At 43.7% G+C, this 26,315-nt stretch overlaps 1 protein-coding gene across 4 annotated transcripts in view; it reads right to left on the bottom strand.

Annotated features, from left to right (window-relative positions):
* Positions 1-26,315, bottom strand: part of Opcml (opioid binding protein/cell adhesion molecule like) — a 1,269,678-nt gene that overhangs the window by 649,891 nt on the left and 593,472 nt on the right. For all 4 annotated transcript variants that reach the window (XM_070038350.1, XM_070038349.1, XM_070038351.1 and 1 more), the window contains exon 2: positions 8,660-8,744. In XM_070038350.1, coding sequence (XP_069894451.1) covers positions 8,660-8,744 — 85 coding nt within the window. The remainder of the gene's footprint in view (positions 1-8,659; positions 8,745-26,315) is intronic.

The following is a 26,315-nucleotide window of genomic DNA, read 5'->3' as shown; positions in this document are numbered from 1 at the left end:
ATCTCACAAGGCCCTGTGTTCAAAGGGCCTTCAAAGGAAGGAAAGAAAGGGAAAGGGGAAGGAGAAAGAGAAGGGGAGGAGGAAAGAAGGAAGGAAGGAAGGAAGGAAGGAAAGAAGGAAGGAAGGGAGGGAGGGAGGGAGAGTGAGAGAGAGGGAGGGAGGAGCGAATCTAGTCGGAAGCAAGAACTCTACTTTGCTTTTTTTTTATTGTGAAAATACTGTACAAAGGAGTTACAATTACATGGCAAGATAATGAGTACATTTCTTATCAAGCATTGTTGGCTCCTCCTTTGTTTCCCCTTCCCCTCCCTTCCCATCCTCCCCCCCGCCCCGCCCCCCCCCTTGCAGGAACAAGTCGTTAATGAACCCTATGTTGCTCTTATCTTTGCTGGTGGCTACAATACACTGGACACTAGCCATATGTGGTTATGCTGCCTGGGGAATCAAGGAGACATTTAAATACCGGAACTTTAGGAGGCTAGGCATGGTGACCTACATGACTGCTTACTCTCCTTTATTCTATCTTTGACTACTTTTTAATTCTATTTTATGGCCCCTGCCCCTTATAATTTTCCTGCCTGCTAGCTCTTGTTTTCTCTTCCTTCCATTTCTTGATACTACCTCCAGAAAATCTCTCTCTTACTCTTTCTTGTCCAGTGTCTTTCCATTTTGTCTTTCATTTCCTTTATCTGTCTTCCTTTATTTCTTCAAATCTCCTCTCATCCTTCCTTTCTCTTCTATCCTATTTCCCTAATTACTAGAAAAAAATGCTTCCCAACAAAGGTATATACTGAAGGATTATCATATCTTAAAATTAAATTAAACCACATATTTTAAAATTAAATTTGACCTGATAGAAGCAGTACTATAAACTTTCAGAACTTTTGAAAGTATTCAGAAATACCTTTGAGAAAGTGTTTCCGTATTATCTTACTGTAATTACACCTACTTTTCTTCAGCATTGGAACTCAAAATAAATAGAAGTTATCATATTCAATTTTTTTTCTCTCTGGCACAATTACTTCTTCCAACAATGTTATTCTGACTTATTCTTCATTGCTGGTCTACAGCATTTTGGGTAATTATGAGTTAAATTATCTTCTGTGGACTAGCCAGAAAACTTAACAACCACTTAAAATGTTCTTTGTTCTGATTATGCAATGGAAACTTGGTTAATTGAGATGCAGTAAATCTTCAGAACCGCTGAAAATGTTTAATATTCAAAACCAATTTTTAAACACTTTATTGATCTGCACTTTTATGGGAAGCCAGGTCAAATCCTCAGTATCTCTTTGATTTAAGCAAAATGTATCATTTCCAGGGAAGAGGTGAATAAAACGTGTCACATGATTTTCCCTAGGCTATGAATCAGTCAGGAGTTAAATAGAGGGCCTATAGCGATTTCCACAGCCTGAATGGCTTAACTAAAATGGGAATCTAAAGGTAAGAAAGGAAGGTATGAAATGACATATTTTAGGGCTTAAATCATTTCTGTTCACTCTAGACTTTGGGGGGAGAGGGGAACACTTTTCCTTATGGGTCTCATCAGTGGCTTTTTGACAATGGATGACTTGCTCACTTTGTCTTAATTTGCAAATCCTTTAGGGTAATTTCAGTGCTGTAGAAGGACAGAGACTAGGCCAAGAACATCAGTGTTCGCCACAACAGACACCCTCTGGTGGCCATCATTTTGCAGAGTGTTGAACTCTCATGACCTGTAGCTGGAACAGGTAGATCAGCACCTTCTTGGATGCAGGGGAGGAATCATAAAATGCCAGCACCCTACAGTGAGACCACTTCCAGCGAAGGCCCTCAGCTAACGGCAAGTCTCCTGGCCTTTGGGCCAATGTGTCAGGAAAGAGATAAGATAGTCATGCTTTGTTCTGCTTGCACAAGACGGACACCTTCCCTGGTTTCAGTATCTGGAGGGGAAATGAGCACTTCTAACAAAATTGAGGAGAAGAAGAAAGGCCTTCTAGAGGAAAAAAATCTTATCTCCATTACATAATCACTTGACAAGAGACAAGTGGCTTTATGTCCCTCAAAGTCCATCCCGTAGGTCATCAATTTGGATTATAATCCCCAAAACCTCAGGAGATAGTAGTTGATGGATATGGCATTTGACTTTCAGTAAGTCATGATCATGTGTTTTAAAAGCACACCCTGGGCCTGGTGCCATATGTTCAAGTCTGCAATCTTGGCCAAAAGCCAGAGTGGAGGGATGGCTCAAGTGGTAGAACACCAACCTTCAAGGACAAACTAAGCCAGAGCTCAAGGCCCTGAGGACAAACCCCAATACAGACACATACACACACACATACACACACACACACACACACACACACACACATACACACACACACACACACACACACACACACACACACACACACACACACACACACACCTCTCTACTGAGTCCTTTGCAACTTTTCTTAAAGGGACCATGGTGTTAGAAGAGAAGATCTTTCCTTGCAAGGTTCAAACTCTTCCTCTCTCTAAACTTCCCTATCAGGAAAATAACCCACACCCCTCAGGCAAGGGCTGAGCAGCCCTCCACTGTGCCCTTCTCAAATAAAAACAGAGACCAGGTGGGAGTGGCTTGAGGAAAAACAAAGATGAGAAGAACCAGTCCCTCCCCAGCCTCTACCTCTGGAAACTGTAGCTCCAATCTCACTAAAGACAACATCAGACAAAGCATCTTCCTGCAAGGCAAACAATAGCAATTATATCAGAAATAATTTGGTGCTTTCTTGTCTGTATTTAAATAAAAAGCAACAAAGGTTAATACTTTGTTTCTAACAAAATAGACAATGCAAACTTCTATAAGACGTACTGGATTAATTCCCTCCTCTCATCTCATGGCTGTAAAGACTTCTTCCTGTTAATAAGAAGCAATTTAAAAAGTCCTCCCCTGGGAAGGTCAAAGAAGACCTGCTTGTCTCTTCGCTCACTCCCATATCCCATCAGATCTGCAGTGGGGATGTCTTCCTCATAGCCAGCCCTGCAGTAGGCACAGTAAGAGGGTCAAGGGTGCAGTCTTTTGTTAGAAGATAGATGGGAAGTATATAGAAAGATGGAAGTAACCTAAACCCAAGGGCCTAGTTTGCTACAAAAAGGCCAAATAATTAACCAAAAGGCTTGGATAAGATATGCTGTTTTCTGTGGCTTGGGGCTTAGGAAGCCAAGGGTCTACGTCCTTCGTGCTTTCATGCCTTCATCCTTTGCTTCAAGGGCAGGAAGTTGGCATACAAGTCGCAGGAGTGAGACATAACTCTACCAATCAGGAGTGTTACTAGTAAATATTCAAGCCAGCACTCTTTTTCCAGCCCAGGGAACTATGCAGCTATGGCTCAACCCAGGATGGGCCACGTCCTTGGACAGTGGCTTCCCGGCTCTCGGTGTCCTCTCCCATCTTCGGCAAGGCAAATCTCTGCAGACACAGGACAGCCTTCCTGACACATATCTATTCTACTGCTGCCTGGACAAGTCCCCCTTGACTCTGCCACCTGCTTATTGTCTTGTCAGCAGGGATTCGGGGGACTCTTGTATGACTTCAGAACACATTACAACCACTGGTAGCCTCAGTGGTCCTCTCTGGCCAAGGATTGAAATGGAATCCAGAGTCTCACTGGCTTCCAAGATCCCCAAATGCTACACCTGATTGTACAAGCATCACATTTGAAAGAGAATGAAACTCTTCTGATAAGAGTTCTCCTTCGCTGGAGAGATGATACTACTTCAGAAAAGGTTGGGTCCCATTAAAATAGATTGAAGTATTCAGTACTTAATTTTCATCATTGGTATCCACCATTACCCATATGCAGCATGTAAGATACAAACTCTGGCATCTCACAGTCTCCACCATTGCACAGTACAGAGCAGGCGCTTCAGTGGGAGAGAGAGAGAGCTTACATATCAGCTTCACTCAGATGTTCCAGGGCAGAGCGCCCCTTAGAGAAGTGGTTCTCAACCACATTCATACCCATCTCTAGAGATGTTTATTCCTTTGGTCTGGGAGCCTAGCATTAGATGTTTTATTGGGGTACTGGAGATTAAACCCAGAGTTTTGTACCTGGTAAGCATGCAATCTGCCATTAAGTTGCACCCCTATTCCTAGCACCAATGTAATTTTAATAAAGCATCTCAAAGAAGTAGAGGTGTGTCTCAAGTATTAGATACCAGCTTTGAATGAAAGAGCCAAGTGAGTGTAAGGCCTGAGCTCAAGCTCTAGTATATATGTGTGACATATGTGTATGTGTGTGTGTATGTGTATGTGTGCAATTCCAACAAGATACTCAGGATAGCATCATTATGAGAGAGATCCTTTTGAGACTGTACCTGCTGGAGTATCTTTTTACACACTCATCTGCCCAGACCAAGAGCAATGCCTTCCTACTTATATAGCTCTAATTCTGCTTTGGTGCCTTAAATATGGAAATGCAAAAATTGTATGTGTGTTTGCAATGACCTAACAGTTGACCTCAAATTTCCTAATTTGCATCTAAGGACAAGCTGCTAACAGTGAGAGAAGAATGCAGAAGAACACCCACTGCCCTGCTGCTTCAGCCAAAAACCACTGCTCAGATGATTCCTTGGCAGTGGTCAACCCTTGCATCTTTGATTCTGAATGGATTAGCTCAAAACTCCAATTCAAAATGTCAGGACAGTTTAGAAAAGAGCCATTAAGCATAATCGAGGATCAACAACCCTAGATTATCCTGCTATTGAAAACAAACGACAAACAACAACAAAATACACCACTGAGCTGGTGGGAACTTTGCCCACAGAGTACGGCAGTTTCAACTACAACCACAATTTCATGGCACCCCTCAAAACAGCCACACAAAAGGATGAAGAGGGCTTACAGGAAGTAGAGCAAATTTAGAGGTGACTGAGGTCTATGACTGGCATCTGGGCTTTGGAGGTTGTTTAATAGATGCCAGCTGACACTGCTCTAGATCCCGGGCTCCCGTCCTGATGCAGGCAGTGACTCAGATAGAAAACTCCCAGATACTTGTCATATCTAATCTAAAAGAAAGGCACTGAACATTTTTAACCCAACAGCACATAATTGTAATGAAATGATTCTGGCCAAGAGGGCCCATTTGTAATAATGAATTCAAATCAGATTCATAGAAGCTATAATTCAACCATAGTGAATAGCACCTTCATTTTCCATATCGTCTCCCTTCCAAAAAGGCAAAATAACTCAATATTCAAATAATTGCTCTTACTTTTCAAGTAGCCCTCTGAAGTAGTCACAGGGCTGATAATATTAACTCACTTATACAAAGCAGGTTTCCTTCCACATCTGAAATCTCCGTGGTATCTCCAGCATACCACTTTCGATTGTCCCCCACAACAATGAAAGGCTTGTCACAACAGAAAGGACGCCATTTTCCCCTAAGCTATGTGATTTTTCACTGGAAAATCCGGAGGTGGACTGAGGCTTGTTCACCATTGCTCTGCTCCTTTTCTAACGTCATGCAACATTTAGATACAGAATGGTAATAAATAAGATCTCTAGCGGGTACAACTGAAAATGATTTCTGTGGCTAATAGACATGGATATTATTAGTTCCATTTGGAAAACTAACTTCCCAAGGAATGACTTCCCAGTGAACCCTATCAAGAAGACACTTAAGTGTGACTAGACATAAGAATTACAAGCTTGCAAATGTGGATCACTGTTTTAATGTATTTGCCTCATATGCGTGAGGCATTGGGTTCAATCCCAAGTACCACATAAATAAATAAATCGAACAAATACTAAGATTTTCAAAGCAAAAAAGAGACATAGTACATTTATCTGTGGTCAAGGTCATTGTCATGGATTTCTAGCAAGTGCAAACAGACTGTCCCTCAGACTACTGAGGAACTAGATGCATTGGAAACAAAAGGCAAGAGTCTAAGACCCATAGAAATTGGCAGGGCTGCTCTCTTATTTTTCTAGGAAACATTGAGATCACACTGAACTCAAAACTTCTTAGAAATCAGGGAATGATATGCATTCAAATGATGAAAGGAAAGAAGCCGTTAGTATTCAAGAAAATCAGAATGGGGCATTGTATAAAAATACGAGCAGACACTAGTGGCTCACGCCTGTAATCCTTGCTACTCAGGAGGCTGAGGTCTGAGGATCACAGTTTGAAGCCAGCTGGAACAGGAAAGTTCATGAAACTCTTAACAAAAAGTCAGAAGTGGAGCTCTGGGTCCAATGGTATATGACCACCGTTAAGGGTAAATCTAAGTGACAGAAACGAAGCCTCAGTACTAGCACAAATTTAAGTAAGGAAGTAATAATAAAAAAGCCAGGTGCAGGAGCTCATGCTTATAATCCCAGCTACTCAGGTGTCAGTGATCAGGAAGCTTTGAGAGCAGCCTTGGCAATTGAACTCATCTCAACAAACAAAGCAGGTATAGCTAGCTAGTAGCTAGTAATTACTGGCTAGCTCGCTAGTAATTTCAACTATGATAGGAATGTCACATACTGAGCCTTTTGGGGAAAAACCATGAAACTTATATGAAAAAATCACTAAAGCACAAAAGGGATAGAGGCATGGCTCAAGTGGCAGAACATTTGCCTAGCAGATGCAAGGTCCCAGGTTCAAGCCCTAGTTCTACCTCCAAAAATCAAAAGTAATAAATATGCACAAGGCAGCATTTAGAGGACCTTAGAAAATTAGCATGTGGACAATGTTCTTGATTTCTCTGTTTGAGCGATAAAAATAAAGAAGAGAAGCAAAACCAATTATAGAATATGTGCCGACTTAAAAAATTTTAAAAAAATTAAAGCATAAAACCAATTACTCAGGTAACAGCATTTATACTTGAATATAAGTTGTTAGGGATTTTTTTCCCACAAAGCATGAGAAGCAAGTATTCAGCTTTTTCCTTTTTTTTTTTAAATTCACATTCTCATTACCAAGCCCAGCTGCTAAACATTACAATTTGAAGATCATGAAAACAGGCCAGCAGCTAATAAAAAAATAAAAAAATAAAAAAGTAGATGAAAGCGTGCTCTCTACTGGTTGCATGCACTTACTGCATCCCAGAAAGGAGAAAACTGGAGGTTCTGGTGTATGTAATTCTGAGAGGACTAAAGACTTTAGAAAGTTCAGAATTGAGCTAGTCATACTCATTGCTGGACCTCTTTGTTTCCATGGGAAGACCAAAGGTGGGGAAGTGTTTGATCCACATCACACTACTATTGCTTGACCTTTGCTCTGGCTCCTAGGATCTTGGAACTAAAGGGTCTTCTACAAATGTGCAGTGCACAGGGCTCAGGAAACGTAACTCAGGAGCCTTCTTTGACAAATGAAGTAGGGATATTACATTCTCATTTAGGACAAGCTAAGATGTGCCCACAGGGCAGGAAAACTTGTCCCTTATAGTATCAGTGAGGCTCTATTCCTCTCTCCTCCATCTTTAGTTACCAGCAGACTGGCCTCTGAGATCTGTTCTATAGCTCAAAACACGATCCAGCTAAAAACCCAAAGTAGCGCTAATCCAAACTAAACTCTTGCATTCAGACAGAATAACCCGGGTCTCCAAGGCTCTTCTTCCTTCCCCAGGAAGAAACTTGCTCCTCCTTTGCAGGCAGGCCAAGGGGAGAGCAGGAAGGAACTCCCCCACCCCTTCATTTTCTCCTTGCAAAAGCCAGGCACACTACACTGGCTGCAGAATCTGGGTCAGAATGTTTTATTTTCACCATCACCATCAAAGTCATAGGCAGGGCAAATGCATTCACCCTGTGTACATTGTGAGACATAGTTAAGCTGGGACGTCCCTGAATCCGTCTCCTAGGACCAGAACTGCCTCATTAAAGGGATAAAAGATGATATCTGCTGAGCTGGTGGAAAGTGGTGGCTGCATTTTTATTAAAGTCTCCACTGCAGCAGGCCCAGTCCCCAAAGGTTCATATTCCAAGAATCTCCACCCCTCTGCCTAGAGCATGGAAGTGATTCTCTGTAACTCATTAAGCTAAAACAAAAAGCTTCCCTATTGTGCTTCTCACACAGCAATGATGTTGGTGCATAAAAGCTACACGTTTCTCTGCATGGCCCAAGATTGCAAAATCAAAACAGCTCTCACATTTACAAGAGAGGCCCCCAGGCATACCACCCAGGGTTGGCATGAGTGGTTCTGTCTTCCGCAGCCTCCTATCCGGCCTGGCAGTGGGTGAATGCAGTTTGAGAAAGGGGCTAGCCTGGACACCTTGAGAAAGCCTTTATTTCATCGCACCCTTCCGGACCTGCGAGAGACCCAAGGAAGGGTCTTAGACTAGCCATCCCTGTGTACTTAAACACAGTACCTCAAGTACTCCCCTCAGTGTCCAGAAGTCAATCCAGCTGTGCCAAGACTCACAAACACCTAAAGTCCCAAGGGCTGAATTCAGAGCTCTCTGGTAAGATCATCCACCAAAAACAAAACAACAACAACAACAACAAGTGAGAGCAAATAACCACCCCGTCCAGGCAAAAGGGGAACAAGTCACCTCACCAAGCCAGTGGCCGCCACTTGGGCCTACAACAGGCCCTCCCCTCCTCTGGGACGCCCTAGCCCCTCCGGAGCCTTCTGGTCTCCCTGCCCTCACCGCTGGCCCCAGAAAAGGCACCCGAGGGACGCGGCCCCCGGTTGAAGCCATGCTCCCTACCTGAGGGTGGCGCTCTCCCCCTGCCGGACCGTCACGTTGTCCATCGCTTTGGGGAAGGTGGCATCTCCGCTGCGCACGGGCACTCCTGTGGGTACAAGGAACAGCAGCCTGAGAGACACGACCACGAGGCACTTCCAGGGCAGGAACAGGTACCCACAGACCCCCATCCTCGACGGCCACAACTTCCCAGAACTCCGGGGCCGAGGCACGATGCGGGTGCCCCCCGCCCCCTGTCCCGCACACCAACCACCAGCCAGAAATGGGGGTGGAGGGTGGTGGTGTGTTGGAGGGGTGGGGGAGAGAGAGGACACCGAGACGGAGCAGCCAGGGAGAAGGAGAAGCCGAGTCTCCGGAGTCTAATAATTCTTCCTCAGTTCCTGCCTCAGCCTTCCAGCCCAGCAGAACCAGATGCCCCCCTCCTGCATCCAAAAAGAGCTTTCTCGATGCTCCCCCCTCCTGGGGGGGGGGAAGGGAAGGAGGGAGGGAGGCAGCCCGGGAAGGAAAGGAGGAGATGGACGGTGCCGGGATGAAGGTCACGGATTGCGCGTTCTCCGCCTGTGTCTCTTCGAGATGCTACTTTAAGATTCAGTTGGGCAGCTTCGGCGGAGATCTGGCATCAAAAGTTTATAACCCAAAGAGGAAGGCAAGTGTCTCTGACATGCAGGAGATGCCATCAAAGCCTCCTGCTTCCAGGAGAGGAGAGGTTTTATTAGCTCACACATATGTATAGGTTGTATTTATAAACCGGTCCCGCGTCCCTCCTCCCCCAAGGCGATCACAACTTCCCAGCCCGAGGCAGCCCGCCGCGGGAAGGATGCAGCCAAGGCGCTCCGTGGTGGGGGGTGATGTCCTCCCCCGCGGTCCGATGGGTGATCGCCGCCAGCCCCCCGCCGAGGGCCGCGCGGCGCTGGCTCCGGGCGCACGGGGGTAGCTGCGCGGACCGCGGCCCCCGCCTCCGCCGGGGACGCGGCACGGGAGGGACGCGGGGACGCGCGGCCGCCCCGCTCAGCGGCCGCCCCCGGCCTCGGCGCCGCCTTCCACCCGGGAGCAGCCCGGACGCGCGCGGACCCCGACCGCCGCCCGGGTTGTCATGGCAGCAGCTCCATCCCTGACCGCCACTTTCTCCCCGTGCAGATGCCGAGCGAGCGCGAGCGGGCGGCGGGTGGGCAGCGCGGAAGGCGCGCTCATCCCAGCCGGGTGTGCGGGGACCCCACCTTAATCCCTGCCGCACCGCGCCCACCGCGGCTGGGGAATCCCTGCAGAGGTGGGCCTGGCCCCCCGCACCTCACCCCGGGGCTGCACTCGCCCCCCTTGATACACAAGCAAGCTGAGAAAATGCTACTGCGCCCCTCTAACTGGCTCCCCCGGTACCGGGTGGGGGTTGGGGAGTGGGGAGGAGGAGGAAGGAGAGGGAGTAGAGGCAGTTGGTTCAGGGAAAGCAGCAAATTGAAAACTGACATTGGCACCTCGCCATGGACGCCTCCACGCAGAAGTTGACAACTCCACCCATCCCCCTGCTGCGAAGAACTGAAGTACATTTCACGTGCCCAGGTGATTACACCAGTCTGAGTACCTATGCTCTCCACCTAGCCACGCTTGGGCTGGTCCCAGAGCACAGCCAGGCTTCCTGGGCCTGTGCAAAAAAAAAAAAAAGATGGGAAAAGCTTGTTGCTCTGATGACACGCCAAGAAGCCCTTAGGACCCCTCCACTCCATATCCTGTCTCCCAAGCTGCAACACAACATGCCAAAGAATCCTCCGTTATCCATGCATCTTATTTGTGATCAAAATAAAAATGAAAGCAAGAGCTGGGAAAACCTGCAGGCTTGAAAGTAACAGAGCTGGGTTTCATTGGAGCCATCTATGACTTCATGGTCCCTACAGTGTCTGGAAGGGACCTGGGGATGGGTTCTCTGAAGACAGTCTCTCCTTATCTTTGGGCTCAGTTCCATCTCTTTCCCCTCTGAACCCCAACGCACCCACTCTCCTTGGGACTGTCATTCTGTTTCCTGCTTTACCTGGCAGAAGCCTCCTTCTCTGCGGTGGATCTTACTCTTGTATCCTAATTTAATGGTTGCTGTGTGCATCTGCTCTACTGTATTTTTCCCCCCTCAAAGCCTTTTGTTAAATTAGACTGGGCTAGGCACAATTGGTGAAATAAAATGTAATTCATAAGCCTTAAGCCTTTAGCGTTTATTACTTTAGTGAAGGATACAAAGCATACTACCTGCTCTCAGTTCTGAGTGACTGAGCACAAACACTGCCCCAGTCCCCCTGTGAAGTAGTTAGCTCACATAGATTATTGGGTTTTTTTTTTTAGGTTTAAAAGTTTTAATTAGAACATCTTACTTCAGAAAAGAGAGAATAGTTATCACTCATCATATCAGTTACAATGAAAACTAGAGAGTATTAGATTCCTTTCAGAGAACAGAATTGAATCAGGATTGAGAGATAAAACATCTCCTGGGTGAACTGGGCCACAAGGCTGAGGGGGTCAGGGGACAGAAGAAGAAGGGGGAGTGGATGGGACAGGAGAGGGGCAGGAGGGTGTAGGGGAAGAGGAAGAGAGAACTGGTCAGCCTGGGAGGGGGAGAGGCCGCTACAGGCTCTGGGAGCAGACCTACCACCTATTTGGAAGGACACAAATCTTTTCTCAAGACTTAAGTGTCCCTGGGTAAAATACGAATTTGAAATCGCCTAAAGATGAAAGGTGATTATTAATAAGCTTCCATTTGGGGGTGACATTGCTCAAGATGTCCTCATAAAATGACATACTGAATTGAAACTCCTTTGTATAACTACTTGAAAATAATCAATGTTCTAATGTGAAAACAAAGATAAATAAATAAAGGGTTTTTTTTTTAACCTCGAGGGCGGGCCTACGTGAGAGGATGGCTATTCAGAAGTTCAGAATCCCACAGAAAGTTCCAAGTTTACCTAATAAAATGGCTATCCAGTAATAAAAGCAACTTCAAACTGTGTTGTTCAGGAATGGGGAAAAACTTACAGCTTGTGTTTATTTTACCCAGCTGCTGTGTGTGTATGTGTGTGTGTGTGTGTGTGTGTGTGTGTGTGTGTGTGTGTGTGTGTGTGTGTGTGTGTGTGTAAGGAGGAACTATGAAATAGAAAGCTTGCATTTGGTGCAGTGCCTGTTGATGAAACTGAGACTCACGGGACTCATGGAGGACAGCGATTGAGGAGACATTTTACTCAGCCAGATGAAGTTGATTGCCTTGTGGCCTCAAGATATGAATCAGTATGCAACTAGAAATGTGTCATGAGAACAGAGTGGCTAAGAAAGATTGGCTTCCGCTTTTTAGTCTAAGGAAGTCACAAGAAATAAGAGTTCCATGCTCAAGCACGATGCTGTAGACCAAATCTTGTAGAACACCCAGAGTAGTTCTCAGAGTAGCCGGTGGCCCAATCAGCATAAGCCATCCATGAGATTCTAAACAGAGGCAAATATGGGATAAGTGTCTTTCTGAATCACCCATTGCCCTGAGATCAGAATTTGAGTCAGCTGAATTTTAACATGTCTCTCTTTTCTGTCACAGCCCACATCACATTTTTTCCAGTGTACAGTACATCTGCCTAGACTAACTGCAAGAACTTGTGTTTCCATGAATTAAAATGTCTGGCTTCAAATGCTAGCATGGTAGCTTACAAACTCTGTTATCCTTGGCAAATTACTTACCCTCTCAATTATGTCTCTTAGCCTGTAAGCGGTGTTAATAAGAGGTTATTCATAGTTGGGCATAGCGGCACACGCCTGTAGTCACAGCTGCTTAACTACTCAAGAGACTAAGTTGCCAGAACCCAAGAATTTGAGACTAGCCCAAGAAACACCACAGAATGTCATCTCCAAACTCCCACCAAAGCTTCTTCCCAGAATTGCTCTGCGTGTCATAGCACAAGCAGAGGCTCCTGCCACAGTGCCTAGCACCATAACAGCCATCAACGATGCACAACATTAAGTTCCTATCCTCTATTGTTATAGTCGAAATAATGAAATCAACAAAACCAAAACATGTACACAGAATAACCAAATGGGAAAACAACATCTTAAGAAACAATGTAAGCAAGTCAACCGAAAACCATAGGCACACAAGATTCGCATTGTGAAAAGATATCTATGTGGCTCTGTAATGCTTAAGCTACTAAGAGCTAGAGAGTTCAGTTGCTATCAGAGTGTATTATCTTACTGTCTCCTTCCAAGTTCTGAATTCATCCTGTATATAACTGACTCTCTCCTTTGAGATCGTAAGGCTCTGAGAGCAGAATGCTTGCTCATCTTGATTCCTCAGCTACAATCTAGAGACCGCTCAAAGAACTTGGCAAATGTTTGTTGCCTGGGGCATCTCATCTCCGTTCTCCATAGGCTCCAGAGAGCCAGTCCATTCATTAGTTGTGATCTGGAGTGATAGAAGTAACAAGATAGATGCATTGATAGATGGATAGATAGAGGTAGAGAAATACAAAGAAGATTTCCTAGGGGAATAGGCCCATACCATTTATAGAGGCTAACACACGCCTTTCACAAGCTAGAAATCCTTGGAGACTGGTAGCATGGCTAGGTCCAAGTTCAAAGCCAATGATGAACGTCTAGATATGACGGGGAGGCCTGAGGACCCAGAAAGCTGCTGCTTTAAGTCCTAGGGTCTAAAGTTCAGACAACATGGAGTGTTGATATACAAAGGGAAGATGGGTATATTTATCACTAGGAGATGAGTGACAAAAGTTCCTTTTCTTTGCTTTTGTTCAGTGGGTTCCCAGCCTACTGGGTAGTACCCAACCACAATGAGGATAGATGATCTTCCTCCACTGCATCCAATGAGATTCACACATTAATCCTCTTTGGAAACACCTCGAAGACATACTCTAAAATAGTATTTTTTACTAGGTTTCTTGCATTCCTTAATCCAGTTAAATTGACAGTAAAATTAAACATCAAGTTTGGTGAAGCTGACAACAGAGACCCAATAATTTCCACACTAAAGACTCCTGGTAAGACTCCCCTTCACTGACTGTTACCCAAATACTTCAACCTTGAAGGACCATAGGCATCAAATGCATTAAAATGTCTCCCTATAGAAAAGTTGAAGAGTCCTATGAAGGGGCTGATTTCCACAGACATACAACAAAATCAGCCTTTTTGCTTTATAGCTACCCCACATGTAATTCTGTAAGTCAAATAACAGGAGCCAGACCTGTGGTTACAGGCGTCTGTGATTTGAGAATCTATGTTCAAAGCCAACCCAGGCAGACAAATTTATCACACTCATCTCCAAGTAATTAGCAAATAGTCAGGGGTGGAGGTGTGGTTTGCATGGTAGAATGCCAGAACATGGGGCTCTGAGCTCAAATCCTAGTAGTGGTTGCATGTGTGTGCACACACACATATGCATATGCACACACACACACACACACACATATACACATACACACACATACACACACACCCCAAGAACATTATATTGAGACCTAAAAACCATACAAAGTGTTTTCAAAATATGCAATAGTATTATTACTGTCTTACCCCTCTCTGTTCTCACCAAGAATGTCTAGTAGAATGATTGTGACAGGAAGAAAATGGAGTTTTCTCCTGCAGGGAAGGGCGGGGAGCAGGGCACAAAACACAAAGTATGGGAGAGAATGCCCATTGGATATCTACCTGCATAGTCACTCACCTTGACTTTCTACCCTGGAGATGGGGACCTTGGTTCATGGGTCAGGCGTTCTCATCCTAAGATTCCCCATTGGTTAGATGGGGAAAACAATGTAGCTGGTTTTTTTTTTTCCTTTTTCTTTTGTTGTGCCAGTAATGGGGCTTGAACATGGTGCCTAATGCTCTCCGCTTGGCTTTCTCACTCTTAGCTGGTACTCTACTATTCTGGCCATGCCTCCAACTTGGGCTTTTTTTCGGTACCATTATCTTTAGATCTCAGCCTCCTGAGTAGCTTGGATTATAGTTGTGAGTCATCATCTCCTGGCTTATGGTTGTTGGTTTTTTTCTTTAAAGAACCAAATGTGTTGTATGCAAGATACATTGTAGGACTGGTGAGGGCTCCCATAATTAGGGCTCAATGAGCGTGGGTTCTGACATCACTTCCTGGGTCCTATTCTCTTCTGAAAAGATCAGACTGACTTTTCTGAGCCCCAGAAAGAAACCTTAACTTATGCTTTATATTGTTATTACTTGAATTCTTATCTAACTCTCTCTTGCTGTTCACTTATTTTGTTGATTAATTCATTCAATCATCTTCCTTTCTGTTTTCACTAGCATTTGTTGAATATCTAAGCACTTTGGTGGGCCTGTAGACAGAAAGGACATGATATGTTACTCAACCTCTATGGGTTCACAGTCTCACAAGAAAAAAATCAGATTATCACAGAATAAGATAAGACAGAATAAAATATGTGCAAAGGCTGGAGGGTCTTGGATTGGGGCTCTAATGTAGATGAGGGTTCTTGGAATGCTTTCATGGAAAAAATCTTCTAGATTCATTTCTATTTTTTTATTCTATTTTTATTTGATTTGATTTGATGGTGACAATATTAGGGTTTGAACTCAGGGCCTCACACGCGTGCTTAGCTTTTGCACTCAAGGCTGGTATTCTACCACATGAGCCATACTTACACTTCTGTCTTTTTGCTGGCTAACTGAAGATAAGAGTCATAAAATATCTTCCTGGGCTGGCTTCAATTTCAGTCTCCTGAATATCTAGGAATTCAGGTGTGAGCCACTGGCAGCCAGCCTATGCTCACTTTTTAATAATCAAGGAAGATGTGGCTGCCACTTGGTTTCTAACCTTGACACTGAGTGCATCATGTTACTGATCAGAGAGACATGGCAAGAATCATGGGTCCTGAGAAGAGAACAGGTGCTAGATATTGAACTTGAGGTGCTGATGAAGCATTCACGTAAAACACAGTTTGGTAGCATTTGGTTATTTAGATTCATGTCTAAGAAGGAGATGCTGTCTACAGCTAGAGGTTTGTAAAGCATCTTTTGGTAGGTGGGAACCAAGTTCCCAGGTACTGATGAAGTTACTCAGCCAGAGCAAGACTGACAAGGAACAAGGCCTTGAATGTGAATTCTGGGTAACACAGACATTTCACGGGATGACTGCAGGAGAGATATTCCAGAGAATTTGGAGAAGTGGCTAGGAAAATAAAATATCACTCAGGAATCAGTGACTTCAAAGAAGCCAGGGAGAAGACTGTATTGAGTTCTAGAGAATTCAACTCTGTGAAAGATGAGTAGACATGCCACGAGCAGGTGGCTCATGCCTGTAATCCTAGCTACTCAGGAGTCTGAGATCTGAGGATCTAGTTCAAAGCCAATCCATGCAGGAATTAATCACCAGAAAACTGGAAGTGGCACTGTGGTTCAAAGTGGTAGAGGGCTAGCCTTGAGTTAAAGAGCTCAGAGACAGTGCCCAAGCCCTGAGTTCAAGCCCCATGACCAACACGAAAGAAAGAAAGAAAGAAAGAAAGAAAGAAAGAAAGAAAGAAAGAAAGAAAGAAAGAAAGAAAGAAAGAAAGAAAGAAAGAAAGGAAGGAAGGAAGGAAGGAAGGAAGGAAGGAAGGAAGGAAGGAAGAAAGGAAGGAAGGAAGGAAGGAAGGAAGGAAGGAAGGAAGGAAGGAAGGAAGGAAGGAAGAAAGAAAGAAAGGAAGGAAGGAAGGAAGGAAGGAAGGAAGAAAGAAAGAAAGAAAGAAAGAAAGAAGAAAGAAAGAAGGATGGATGAGCAGACTTTACACCTGACACAAAGGAGGAAGGACACAGATCCTCCTGACCTTTCTCGCCATCATCATCATCATCATCACTATACTCATCATCATTCTAGTGCCAGATACTAGGATACACAAAAGTAAGATATTATCTAATATAATCTATTTAATACTTCTGTGACAAAGGTATCAGTATCAAATAAAGAAACCTATGGGGCTGGGTGTGGCGGTGCATGTTTGTGATCTCAGAGAAGCAGAAAAAAGTGAGAGGCTACCTTATTTGTGGCTAGCATGTAGTACCATAGTGGGAACCTGTCTCAAAAAAACAAAATAAGAGAGAGAGAAAGAGGAAGAGGAGAGGAGTTAGGAAAGGAGAGGAGGAAATCAATGCATAGCTTGTTTACAATAATTTCTAAGGAGGCAAAGAAGCATTTTCTTTCTTCTCTCAGGGTTCATTGTTGTATCACTAACAGTTCTTGGCATACAGTAAGTTTTCAATAAATATTTATTTAATTAATAATAATAAATTATTATGTATTTCTAACACATTGTCTCTAAAACTTTTCTCACAGACATTTTAGCTTCTCATGATTTATACATACTAAATACCTAAACTCAAAGATCTTTCTCTTCATTTGCACACTAGATATGATTTTATTGGTAGCAATTTAGCTTGAGATGAAGAACAGGAATTAGAGTAGTCATTTGCATCACTTTAAAATCCCTGTGTCCATACACTACTCAGTTGAAACACACTATTATTTATATTATGAGAAATTAATCATGAGGGGAAAACAGGTGGCTGGGCCACATGGCTAACAAATAAAGAATATTGGGCTTCAGATATGGGATTCTAGTCAATAAAACATAGTCTGATGAGTCAGAATCATAGCTTGTGATTTACATAATCATTGTGATGTATGTTATCTCAGAATAATTTTAGAATAATCCCACGTGGCACACTTTCTCAAACTCTATGGATGATCTGGTCCCTCTTAAGTCATATTTTTCTCCTAGGATTTGAGGTACATTGAAATGGACAACCTCTAAATCTCTTCCAGTTGTAAGCATCATTACCACCATGCTCCCCTGAGGTATTAATGTCCAGGGTTTGTGTTGAAACAGGCTCCTGGTACCCACTAATGTGTACCCCTAACCCTTACCCCAGCACTGATATTTTCTTCTGTATGTAATCCAAAAGGATCTTCTGTCTCTTCCCAGCTGCTCTTCTCTATCTCCTTATCATCTACTGGAAGGAATCAGAGTCACAATGACTGAGTGAGGACAAAAAAATCACCATGGGTCTTGATGCTCTAAATTATTGGTGGTAGAAGAAATTTCAGTCTGGAGGACTTGAGAAAGGGAGAAGGCAGGTAATTCATTCACCTACTCTGAGTCCCCTTCTACAAGGCAACAGGAAACAAACCAGACATCACAGAATAGGATGCCTTGGGAAAGGGAAGAAAATGGAATGAGAAAGCAAAAAGATAGAAAAGGAGAGAGGAGGGTAGAGGGAGAGAGAGTAAGAGGGGGAGAGAATGAGGAGGAAAGAAGGAAAGGAGGAGGACAGGAAAAGAAGGAAGAGGAGGAGAAGCAGGAAGAAGGAAGGAAGGAAAGGAGGAAGGAAGGAAAGAAGGGAGGGAGGGAGAGAGGAGAGGAAGGGACAAAGGGACAGAGAGGGAGGAAAAAAGGAGGAGGTAGAGGGTTGATCAGGAAGATTACAAAGAACATAGCCAGTGGGTATTTTATCTGCAAAGATAGGCAAAAATATAGTCAACTAACATTATATGAATAAATTACACACACACACACACACATTGTGTGTGATGTATAACTCAAACACATATAGGTAGGTAGGTAGATAGATAGATAGATAGATAGATAGATAGATAGATAGATACATAGATACATAGATACATAGATACATAGATACATAGATACATAGATATACAGAAACAGAAACAGACAGAGACAGAAACAGAAAGAGTAAGCAATTTATTTTAAGGACCAACTTCTGAATCTGGAAGTCAGGCTCAGGCTAGCTGTCTGGACACCCTAGTAAAGCTGATGTTATAGTTTGGACTTAAAAGTCACCTATTAGAGGACTTATTGCTTCTTTCAGTCTATGTTCAGTTCAGTGCTTCAACTGATTGGATGAGGCCCATTCACACTATGGAGGGTCCACCAATTTAAATGTTGTTACCTAAAAAGTGCCATAATACAAGCTCTGGAATAGTGCTAACCATGTGTCTGCACGTGATTAAAAAGCCAAGTTGGCACATAAAACTAACCATGAAACCTCTGTCCCTCTGAAGCAGCTGTACTAAAAAAGATTAAAAGTAAATATTACTTTAGGAAGGTCATACAAAAGCAAATGGAGCATCAGGCCCCCAATTCCCCTTCCCCAGATGTTTATCGTGGACACGCTAATGCTAAATATTTCCTTCTCAAAAGACAAAGCTCAATTCCAGTTTAGAGAATTCAAAATCACAAAGTGCTTAGAAGGGGGTAGTGCACTGGTGTGAATGGATTTTATCCAAAGTGCAATTTATTTTTCCCTTTTACAATTGGGGAAGAGGTTGTAAAGAGGTGCAGAGCTAAGGGTTAGAAGCCACAGAGAGAGAAGAAGAAAATGGACTATGGAGAGACAAAAAATAGCTCTCAAAGAGTCATAATTATTCCGAGAGCTTCAATTTACCTACATCTACTTTGGGAAAAAAATGTACACATGACCCTAATACGTGACCCAGATTTCAATGTGGCACCTTGAATCTGGAGGTTAGCAAGAAATTGAAAGGAGGAGTTGTTTCAGGGCATACCCTGCCCAATGTTGAGCAGGAGGAGAGAAAAGGCAAAGCCAGACGTGCCTGCTGGCAAACGTAGTAATCGCCAATGTTCTTTCAAAATGAAGATGGGTGATTGCTTGTATTATGCTTCACAAAGGGGCCTCTTTCAAGAGACTCACTACTGCTGGGCAAACCTTCAACCATCAATTAAAGAATGGGATTTGGGAAGCATGTGTCCATCTTGGCTCTAAAACGAAGTTAAATGCATTGCTTGGATCTTGTGTCCTGATCTCAAACACTAAACTACAAGGTATTGAACACCAGAAAGAAAATTCAAAATTCAGTGCTCCAATTCTGCCACTGATAATGTCTGTCAGCTTTCCATGGCTGTGACAAAATACCTAAGATAAAGAACTTAAAGGAGAAAAGGTTTATTTTGGCTCTCTTTCAGAGTTTCCAGGCTATGGGTAGCTGCCTTCCTGCTTTGGGCCAGAGGCAGTACCATATTATCAGGGCTGCTGTAACCCAGAAGTAAAGATAAAGGGAAAGAGGCTGTGGTTTCAATTGCTGGTTCAAGAGAACACCCCCCCCCCAATAACCTAACGGCCTTCCATTAGGCCACACCTTGTAATTGTTCCTCCACATTTTCGCTGTACCAACACAAGCTAACTTTTACCATATTGGTATTTGGGAAACATTTGACACCAAAACCATAAGAGTTATTAAAGACAATGAAACAATTTACAAGTATATAAAACATACTCTATTCTAGGGTAAGTGTCTTACATGTGTAATCTTCTATCATCTACTCAATAATCTTAGTCCTATGGGAAGGAAACTGAGACCCAGTGGGGTCCATGACATGCACAAGGTCAATGCCAAACTCTGAGCTCTCCCTGCAAAGCCTGGTACCTTCCCTTCCCATCACAGCTTGCAAGATTGCTGCACAGGCCACAGAGAGAGAAAGAGAGTTACTTTCTCCACAAGCTGGGAATCCCATGTGGGTGAAAAGCACAACTGTTGTGCTGAAAAGTAGGAGTTTGGGGGGAGTCCAGGAGCCAAGGTTCTGATGGCAGAGGTCAAGAGGGTTACAAAAAGTGGAGACAAGACAGGATCCCAGTGAAAGCACAGGCTGTTTTGCAGAGGGTAAAGCAAGACTGTGAAACGAAGCTGTCTCTGCTCTATTTTCTACCCTCTCCCTCCCCCTCTCCATCTGGCTGTCTCTTCCCTTTTCTCTCCCTCTGTCTCTTCTTCTTTGCAAACCTTCAGCTGCTAATTTCCATCCGACACATTTAGGAATTAATTTCAACACTTCTCTTTCTCTCTCTGACAAGATATCCCACTTTCTAACCTCCCCCTCCCTTTGGCAATGTGCTCAGTTTCTTCCACAGACTGTTTGCCCCACAATTCCCAGACCTGGTGATTTGCTCTGACATCTTTGTGTATGCAATCAGCTCATGTCACCCGGGGCCTTCAGCGCATGCAGGAGAGCAAGCTCTGCAACCAGTCAACCTGGTCACTGCAGTGGAGCTGGGGACACAAGGGGCCTTGGAGGAGGAGAAGCAGGGAGTGCCACATACTTCCTGTGCCGCTGGCTACTAGCAACCTCCATCTGGAGCCCCATTCCCCAGACTCCTATACAGGGTGTGTGTGACTCTTCAGCATGTGGCCAGGGTCTCCAATGAGTCCCCATCATTCTCATCTTAATTAACACAAATTAATGGTGCTGGGACGGGAGAACTAAAAGTAGTTTTCCTGGCTAAACTGAGACAGACATGTAAACAGAAGAGCAAGATGTATTACACTATCTGTCCAGCTCTGAAACAATCATTCTAGGCATATTGGAATAGGTGAAGTGTAGATTCTAAAGTTTTGTTCATCTTAAATCAAGAATAAGTGTGTGTGTGTGTGTGTGTGTGTGTGTGTGTGTGTGTGTGTGTGTGAGTGAGAGAGAGAGAGAGAGAGAGAGAGAGAGAGAGAGAGAGAGAGAGAGAGAGAGAGAGAGAGAGAGAGGTATATCATGGTCATGGACCATGAAACAGGAAGGGTACACAGGAAATCTCTGTCCTATATTTGAAATTTCTGTATATTTGAAATTAAAACCTATAACTCTGTACATCATTAGTACTAAAATATTACAAGAACCAGGTGCTGGAGGCTCATGCTACTCAGGAAGTTGAGCTCTAAGAATCATGAGACACTTATCTCCAATTAACCAGCAAAAAGCTGGAAGCAAAGGCATGGCTCAAATGATATAGCTTCTGAGTGAAAAAGCTAAGGGAAAGCACAATGCTCTGAGTTCAAGCCCCAGTACAGGCACATACACACAAAGGGAAGAGAAAAGAGACATATAGATGAGAGAAGATGGGGGGGACAGAGAGAAAAAGAGGTGGAAGAAAGGAAGGAAAGAGAGAGAGAAGGAAGGAAGGAAGGGAGGAAGGAAGGAAGGAAGGAAGGAAGGAAGAAGAAAGTAAGCATGGAAGAAAGAAATGGAATATTGAAGGAAAAAGCCCCAAAGGGCTGGGAGTGTAGCTCAATGTGTACCTGCCTTACATGCTTAAAGTCCTGAGTCAATTCACAGAACCACAAAACCAAGGCATTGCACTGAAAGGAGGAGCAACACAGAGAAGTTGTTCTAAAAGGCACAAGATAAAAACAAATAGGAGCAAGCAGATTGTCTGACAGTCATTTCTTCATGTCTGATACACTGATGGGTGAGTAGATGGCTACAGTTTAGGTAGAAGAAAAATCAAGAGATGTTCTTTAAAGACATGGCAAGGGAAAGATAAACTTCTGCCCAGAACATTAATACAAAAGTCATCCCAGGACCCAAATATGTCTGAAAAATAGAGAATACAAATACAGCTGGCATGAATAACTGAGCTGATGGGGCTTCAAACTTCAGAGATGTCCACTCAGCTCTCCTGACTCGTTTCCTTGCTTGTAAAAAAGTCACTGTACAAAGTGGGTCCCACAGCCCCTCCCCAGTTCAACAGCCTCAACCCAGAATGATGGCTGATCATTCTCCTTCCCTGTCCTCATGTGCATCTTCTCTGCAGCATTGTGTGCTGCTTCTGACATATCTCCTCTGTAGGTCCAATTCCAGAGCCATTTTGAAAATCCAGCTCCAGATATTGTTTTCCCTGAACAGCTTCCCAATGTTCTATGCAAAAAAAATTACTCTCGCACCTGGCTGGCCTGAGGATTCTAACATCCTTTCATTACAAGGCATGTGCCCTGGCTAGGCACAGGACACTGGCACCATTAATTCAGGAGGGTCTGTTTCCATACTTATTAAGTCAGTGCTCAGTAAACGTTTGCTAAATGACTGAGCATGACACTTTTCTATAGTTAAGTCCTTTTTCTTAGTGGTACTTGGTATTGGAACTTGCACTCAGGACTGAAAACAAAACAAAACCACCACAAAAAAGCTAAAGCATTACCTCTTTGCTTTTACACAAAGGGGTAAGGTTGGCATTCTACCTCTTGAGGAGCCACAACTACACTTCTAGATTTTTTTTAAGTGGTGGTGGTTAATTGGAATTAAGAGTCTCATGGACTTTTCTGCTCAGGCTGGCTTCAAACCACAATCTTTAGATCCATCCGAGTAGCTAGGATTACAGGCTTGAACTACTAGCACCAGGTACTACTATTTTTCTAAATGAATACTTGTAGCATTGTATGATAAAAGGCCAAAAAGGCAGTGTTGTATATCACTTCAGGAAGAAAATGGAAAATGGACAAATGGAGTACATGAATGAGCCTCATTATCTTGCCCAATGGGGGCCTAGGCTCTCCTTACCCATACATCTCCCCTAGCAGGATGAAGACACAGTTGCCGAGTGTGCCTGGGAATGCACATTCTTGTGCAATTAGCAAGCTCCCACATGGTAAACAGACTAATTTTGCCCCTACACCAGCAGTTTGCCTAATCAGTGATTTCCACTCAGAGCTGGAGGAAAAGATTTTTAAGTCTAGACCATGGTGTGAGAGAACAAAAAATTGTGGTCCCAAAGAAAGCCCTGCTATTATTCTGATATTTGTCACAGAGGGGGCACCAAATTAAAGGCATGGCATTTATTTCTTTATAAATACCTTCTCAATGTGCAAATCTGCCTTTAAAACTATTTTCTGCACTGACCCTAGCTGTTGTTGTTTTGCTAACTATTCGAAGTCTGGAGTCCACGAGCCCAGAGAATCCTAGCTGAGAAAGACAGGGCTTCTAGAATATATTCCCTGGTAGATTTTTAGCTGCAACCTGCTCTTCGGGACTTTGCTTTATGTGATGCAATATTTCTTTTAAATTGGGAGCTTTCTATTTTAGCTTTTCACTTCAGCACCTCTAGCCTTGCAGAGAACTTTGTCCCCACTGGCCTGCCTTCCCCCCCAGTGGAGGGAGAAACAAGCCCAAGGCATTTCCCTGATCAGAGAACATAAGAACTACAACTTTTGATCTACAGCTGGGATACTTACAATACCTCCTGGGCCCTAAGATGCAGGGGTTAGCATGTTCCTGTCTATCTTACATCAAGAACTTCAGATCACGCCTGCAATCCTAGCTACTCAGGAGGCTGGGATAGCAATTTGAGGGCAGGCTGGGCAAGAAAGTCTCCGAACTTTTACCTCCAATTACCCAGCAAAATGCCAGAAGTGGAGCTATGGCTCAAGTGGTAGAGGACCAGACTTAAGCAAAAGATGCTTAAGGCTCAATGCTCATGCCTTGAGTTCTGAGCTCTGGAGCTCAAGCCCAGAGCTCCAGAGAGGAAAAGCAGAGTCTAAGGGGCATCTAAAATGGGGAAGGGCTGGTAAGCAGAACTGGGAAAGGTGAGAACTTGGGTAAAAAGACTCTTGCCTTCTGTACAGACCTAACCAGCATGAGACAGATACAGAGGGAATTGCTAAGTCACGTGAAAACCTGGTTTGCATCTCTTTCAATACAAGATGTATAGGTACCATGACTTGAACCCAGGGCCTTTCTTGCTCACAGCTGCTGCATGGCCATTGGAGCCACACTTCTATTCCAGGTAGACTTTTTGTTGGTTAATTGGAGATGGAGTCTTGTGGAATTTTCTGCCTGGGCTGGTTTGGAGTTGCATTCCTTCAGGTCTCAGGCTCTTGAGTAGCTAGGTGTGAACTGACAACAGTGCCATTTTCACTACTGATGGAAAAGGCATTACTAGCGACACTATGGTAAAAGCTTTGTGAGCTTTTGTGATTCTGCAATAGGATAACAGTATGAACAGAAGACAGATCTCATGACTTCTCTGAGTCCCAATGTTCCCATCTACAAAATAAAAAAACAGCACTAACCTAGTCAATTGTGAATAATTCCATAAAATCACACCTGAAAGGTGTGTTAAGAAAGTCATCACTCCAGCCAGATGTCAGTGGCTCACACCTGTAACCATAGCTACTCAGGAAGCTGAGATCAGAGGATCATGGGCAGACAAATTTAAGGAAATCTTATCTCAGACTAACCAGCAACAAGCCAGAGGTGTAGCTCCAGTGACAGAATACCAGCCTTGAGTGAAAAAGCTAAGCAAGAGCGTGGGGTCCTGAGTATTAGACCTAGCACCAGAAGGTAAGGAAAAGGAAATCATAATTCCTTGTTGACCTGTAAACCTGGTAACATTCCTTATTGCTACTCTTCTCCTCCCCCTCCCCCTCCTCCTCATCCCCCCTTCCCCTCCCCCTCATCCCCCTCCTCCTCCTTCTCCTCCCCCTCCCCCTCCTTCTCTTCCTCCTCCCCTTCCTTCTTCTCTTCCTCTCGATCCCTGTCACTATCTTTCAAGGCATATTCTAATTCAACTCCTCCAAGTCTCTACAGATGCCTCCAGCAAGTGCATGTAGACCATACAGCTCCATATGTAGTAGTGGGTGGTATTCTTTTCTGCTAGGTGGAGTCTGTTGTCCCTTTTGGTAAGTCAAACAAAAATGCATTTTGATGTTCATTTGAAAATGAGAAGGCTCTGGTTGGGAAGGGTTATGGATCACGCTCCAAATATTGAACTAGAAAGTGGCGAATTCAACAAAACACACAGGTCAAACCCTTGCTTCTCTTATATTGTGGCATGCCATAGTTTGCATTCTTTTTCTCAAGGATATTAACAATGCCCTATGCTTTTCAGTGTCTTTACCAGTATGTGGATGTACAGTACAGGAAAGGTAAATATCTAAAACTTAGACCTGGATGCTAGCAGGTTTAAGCTGTGCAAGTGACATCTTCATTGGCTACTTTTTCCTCTCATCTAAAGAAATAGAAAAAGATGAGAACATAGCAGTCCTACCATAGAGGGTTACTATTAGGGTTAAATTCATTAATCTGTATTAAGTGCTTAATACTTTCTGATTCCCAGGATGGTGGTAGACGTAGATATGAGCTGCTCCTGTTTTTTCTTCTTGGAAAGAGTGATAGTTCCAGCTCTTGATAGTATTATGAGAATGCAGCCTTTAGGAACTTTTTCACTGTCAAAGAAAAGGGTGGCTTCAAGAGGAAAGGTTTGGACAAGTGAAGAGGTGAAGAAGGGCAGTATGCAGTCAAGAATCCAATGTGTATCCTAGAAAATTAGGAGGAATGAGGGAAGGGGTGGGTAGGAGAGGGACTGGTAAGAATGTTGAAAGGGGTGACATTGATCAAGGTATATTGTATTCATATACTGCTTTGTTAAATGCCAACTCCTTTGTCAAATACTTAAAGATTATTTATTTATTGTTAGCTGTGGAGCTTGGATTCAGGGCTTGGATACTGTCCCTGAGCTTTTTCATTCTACTGTTTTGAGTCACAGCTCAATCCACTTTTGGTGTTTGGGCGATTAATTGAAGATAAGGGCTTCATGGACTTTCCTGTTTGAACTGCCTTCAAACCTCGACCCATAGATCTCAACTTCCTGAAGAGCTAATATTTCAGGCACAAGCCACTATTGCCAGGAAAGATGCATATATATATATGCAAATATACATATATTTTTAATTAAAAAAGGAAATCCCTCCCAAGTTGATATCTTCCCATGAAAGCCCAATTCAGAGACAGACCAGGTGGACAATAAAAGCCCAACTTTTTTTCTAGCAAGAATCAGCACTGATAATCATTTCATATAGACTTTGGGACTGTGTTACCACTTGACCGAATCTTGCCCTGTC

The sequence above is a fragment of the Dipodomys merriami genome, unplaced genomic scaffold (genome assembly GCF_024711535.1).
Source record: "Dipodomys merriami isolate MVZ:Mamm:240054 unplaced genomic scaffold, mDipMer1.0.p SCAF_29, whole genome shotgun sequence".
In the NCBI taxonomy this organism is placed as follows: domain Eukaryota; kingdom Metazoa; phylum Chordata; class Mammalia; order Rodentia; family Heteromyidae; genus Dipodomys; species Dipodomys merriami.
Note: the sequence above shows the minus strand (reverse complement) of the source record. Positions and strands in the feature narration are given on the sequence as shown.